The sequence below is a fragment of the Dromaius novaehollandiae genome, chromosome 27, assembly GCF_036370855.1.
Source record: "Dromaius novaehollandiae isolate bDroNov1 chromosome 27, bDroNov1.hap1, whole genome shotgun sequence".
Classification (NCBI taxonomy): domain Eukaryota; kingdom Metazoa; phylum Chordata; class Aves; order Casuariiformes; family Dromaiidae; genus Dromaius; species Dromaius novaehollandiae.
In genome coordinates, this window is record NC_088124.1 from 286,986 (window position 1) to 291,660 (window position 4,675).

General features: G+C 44.4%; 1 protein-coding gene across 1 annotated transcript; it reads left to right on the forward strand.

Moving 5' to 3' along the window:
- Positions 1-954, forward strand: LOC135323748 (olfactory receptor 6C3-like). The gene has a single exon (XM_064498157.1). The coding sequence runs from the start codon at positions 1-3 to the stop codon at positions 952-954; it is 954 nt and encodes a 317-aa protein (XP_064354227.1).
- The last annotated feature ends 3,721 nt before the right edge of the window (positions 955-4,675 follow it).

The window sequence follows — 4,675 nt, forward strand, 5'->3', positions numbered from 1 at the left end:
ATGGGCCCAGGAAATGAAACTGTAGTTGCTGAGTTCATCCTAGAGGGTTTCTCAGGGCTTGATCAAAGACTACAGCTGTTTCTCTCCCTGCTCCTTCTGCTCATATACCTGACAACAGTGATGGGGAACACAACGATCATTTTCCTCGTGTGTGTGGATCACCACTTGCAAACCCCCATGTACTTTTTCATAAGCAATCTGGCATTCCTGGAAATCTGGTTTACATCCTCCACAACTATCAAATTGTTGGTGATTCTGAGCTCTGGTAGGAGAACAATCACATTAAGCAGCTGCTTTGCCCAGTCCTATTTCTATTTTGCCCTGGGTTTTACAGAGTTTGCTCTCCTTGTTGTCATGTCCTTTGACCGCTACGTTGCCATCTGCCAACCTTTGCATTATGCTGCCATCATGAAGTGGCAGCTCTGCACTCACCTGGTTGTTGTTGCGTGGGTCACAGGCTTCACACTCTTGAGTTACCGCCTGGTCCTGCTCTCAAAGCTGACTTTCTGTGGCCCAAACAAGATCCACCATTTTTTTTGTGACAACTCTCCCTTGTTCAGACTGTCCTGCTCTGACACCAGCCTGCTTTGGAAAGTAGACTCTGTTTTCATATCATTTGTAGTGCTGGGTTCCTTATGTTTAATCCTGGTGTCCTACATGTGTGTCTTCCATTGTATTCTGCACATGCCATCAGCATCTGGGAGGAAGAAAGCTTTTGCTACATGTTCTTCCCGTCTCATCGCCTTAGCCATCATTTATGGAAGCTGCATTGTTCTCTATGCACGACCCTCAGAAGATGTTTCCTTGGAGACCAACAGAACTGTAGCTTTGCTGAACACTGTCCTGTACCCATTCTTAAACCCCTTCATCTACAGTCTCAGAAACAAGACTGTGAAACTGGCCCTGAAGGAAGCCGTTGGTCGTGCAAAGGTTCGACTTTTCCCCCAGTCATGATGTTTCTCAGGATAGCAATTTTAATTATGTATCATATAAAATATCACACACATATGTATGCAGCTACTAAATACAGGTGCCTCAGGAGATTTATTTTCTCACTGGATTGTAGTAGTGAAAGGAAGAAAAGTGAATTGTGTCTTGGTTACAGGGGGTTAGTATAAACAACATCTAAAAAATATTAATGAAATGCTGGAAACGCACTTCTTAAGACTGGGGCATAGACTACCAGTGGGTGCTGACACAAGGAAGCTTTCATAAGTCATCTCAGGAAGCTGAGTTGAAAACTCTGGGGACAATGTCCCAGGACTGTTGAGGAAAGCTCAAAACACCTTCTCTCCCTGAATAACAGAAGATGCTAAGCACAAAAATTAAGCTCCAGGATGGATCCTTCCGCAGTGCAGGGAAGGATATGGTGGCCCTGGTCTTCCCATCTGGGCCCACAGCTCCACCGGCAACATAGGGCTCGGGTATGCAGGCAGACAACTAGGCTCTGGCTTGAGGTTGAGCTGACTGACTTAACTGTTTACTACATACGTGCTTGAGTACATACGTAGTAAAACTGGGACCAATGAGGAAAAAAAATACTTAGAGATGGACTGTATATTGCAAAGGGGATAAAGCTGGAAAAAGGGAGGGATCAGTTGGATCTTGGAAAAAAAAGCTTCAGAAAATGGAGGGAGAGGGAATAAAAAGGTCCGGTTTTGTGTAAGCAAGCTGTTGGCAAGTACACTTGCTGATGGCAAGTACACTTACCTGGCTAAGCTGTGTGCCTGGTCACTGCGGTCTGCCTTATCATCAAATTAAATCCTGTTCCTAGCTATTTTCTGGGTGAGTGTGCTCTCTGTTCTGCATTAGTGCACGTGTGGAAGGCTTGCAGCCCTCCAGGCAGCTGGCTGTCAGAGACACCCGTGCAAGGCTGCATGTGAGGTCTCCTGCAAGCTTTGAGTCTCATTAGCTGGTGAGCAAAAACAGGACCAGGCCATTTGTATGGTTCATGTTTGTGAGTGCTGCTCGTGTCTCTGTGGTGCCTGTAAAGGTACTGTGCCCCTGGCTGAATTGATATTTTTGGTGGCCCATCATATCCGTACAGAGTGTGTGTATGCCTATTGGAAGCACATGTGCAGCCTCACTGCTGGCAGGACCAGGGAGCAGAGAACCGCAGCAGTCTCCCATCCAGCAGACCAGGAAGGCGGGATCCCCTGGATCCAAAAGTCCACCAGATTCAGCATCCTTTAACAGTGCAGGCCTTGGAGGTGCTGCAGCTACTTGATCTTGATGTCAAGGTCCTGCTTCTCGGTTACATTGTGATCCCCAAAGGGGACAGAGATGACCATAGGCTTAGGCTGTGGGGTTGCAGCATGAAGGACCATCTTTGGCACACATCATTTTATTTCCCCACTATCAACTTAAGCTATATAAACACAGAGATTTTTATGAGTGTTTGGGTAAGTGATCCCCTAGAGTCAAAGGGAGATTTTTTTTTATTGATCAGACTTATCATCTGCCAACCTTTATTGTAAAAGTGGCTGGGTTTGGACAGGCAGTGCCATATGAACTACCCTCCATTTTAAAACCGGCTACAGAAAGTAGCACTATTTAGTCAATCTAAATAGCAGGTGCAATGATCACTGTTTGGCTGGTGGTCCATGAGCAGGACAGTCATGGTGAGCAAAACTTCATTGTCTGAGGATCTGCTGCACATTACTATACCCATTTTCATCATATCAATGGGTAAAAAAAAAAAAAAAAACAACAAAAAAACTGGGGGATTTTTAAGCCAAATACCTATCGCAAATATCTCAAGACCTGTTTTCTGCTTTTACACAATGGATATTACTCTCATATTAAGAATGGCAGGAAGGTATTTGGGTTGAGAAATTCTTTTGAGCTTTGTCAGACGTTGCACAAACATCTCCATAGCTACATTATTGCCATTTCTGCCTGCTGCAAAACTATGCAGATAACATAGGCACAAGAATAAGGTGTCCTAACTGCAAGCTTATATGTAGATCTGGGCCAGCACAAGGCCATGACTGTCAGACTTCAAATGGTTTGCCTATGATTTTGTGAGAGAGGTGCACAGTCTACATGGAAAAGCATCTCAAATGTAAAAGCTGGGAACGCAGTTTGTATCATGAAAAGATCTTGAATGTCAGCCAGCATTGGTGTTTCATGCCTGTGGTCAAACCCCCAGAAATAGGGAAGGGCTATATTTTTTATGATATGTAACAAATACAGGAAACTGGAACAAATGTCCAAAATCACATTTCTTTCCTGGAGTTAGCACTGGAAGTAGCGTGGAATGAAGAAGGGGTAGAAAGGAAACCTCAGTGAGAATGGGACTTTAAAAGTGTCATGAGTCTCATGCACTTTCTTTGGCTGTTTATGAACACACAGTTTCAGGGCTAACCCCCCCAGCAGATAATGCCAAAGGCTGTGATGGCCCCTTTGTTGTTAGTCTGCTTCTGAAATAAATAAATAAATAAGGACCTAACACTAATCGCCCAGGGTGTCATAGGCATGGAAATCCCCAGCCTGAGTATAAGCCTCATAGACTCCTTAAACTTTTCACTCATGAAACCAAGAAGTCTTCCCTAAGCATTGGAATTTGAGAGTTGCAAAGGTTATTTTCTCCACTTTTTTAAACACTGCTGGAAATCAAAGTTATGTAGGCCCCCCCCTCCATAACCTACACATCATGGAGGAGACAGCAGGTTGCCTAAGGAGAAAAAAGCAATTGCTGGCATGACAGCAAGTGAATGAGAGGAAGATCTCTGACGTGCAAAAAAACTGCGCTACTATAGCCAACAAGATGTGAAAATCTTGAGGGAAGCTTGTTGGTGGGCAAATAGGGACTGTTATGGAAATTAGGCTTGTTGGCCACCATAACAGGGCTCGACCCTAGGTTCCCGCAAGTAAAGTTCAGAGCCAATCAGAATCAAAGCAAATTAAATAATTAATTTTTAATCACAGACGTGCCATAATTACAGCTTGAGCTGGGTGCCTCCAAAGAGGGACCCTAACAAAAACAAATCCTGGGCAATTATAGTTTTTTCAACTTACATTTCCCACCCCTCACACGGTAGTTAGACCAATAGTAATTTTTTGATCTGGGGTCTCCTGCTCCTCATTGGGTCTCATCGTTGTTCCTAGGTAAGCTGTTTTTCTCCTTATCTTTGTTTCTTGCGGTCTCTGATGACGGTTGTACTTCTGTTTTTGTTGGGTCTTGCAGTTGTCTCCCAAGGCCTTATTTTTCAACTGTTTTGACGTCTTCCCTTTCAGAGTGGGTGACACAGGAACGCAGACTGCGTGTGGCTTCCTTATCTTCCCAGCCTGAACGAGCTCTGAGGCACTATTTTTTACTAAACTAGGTAAAGGTTCATTACTTTTCCCAAGTGCGGCCTAAGGCTTCAGCAAATTTAGCTACTCATGCTAAGCAAGTTTTATAGAAGTTGTGCTAAGCAGCTATCTCTAGACAGTTTCAATTCACTATTCTTTAACAGGGACTAGAATGTAGCTACAAGTTTGGCCGCACGTGTTCCAGTGAAGAAGAAAGAGAGGTCACTGCTATCTGGTTGTGAAGGCTTGGAGTCTGGAGGGCTTGGCAAAGTCTCAGAGCACTTCCTCTGCCATGTTGTCCAGTTCTGAGGCAATAATTCTCCACGTACACAGGTCTGTAGCCAGTCTCCAGCAAGCTCCTTCAAAGCACGACTCTGCT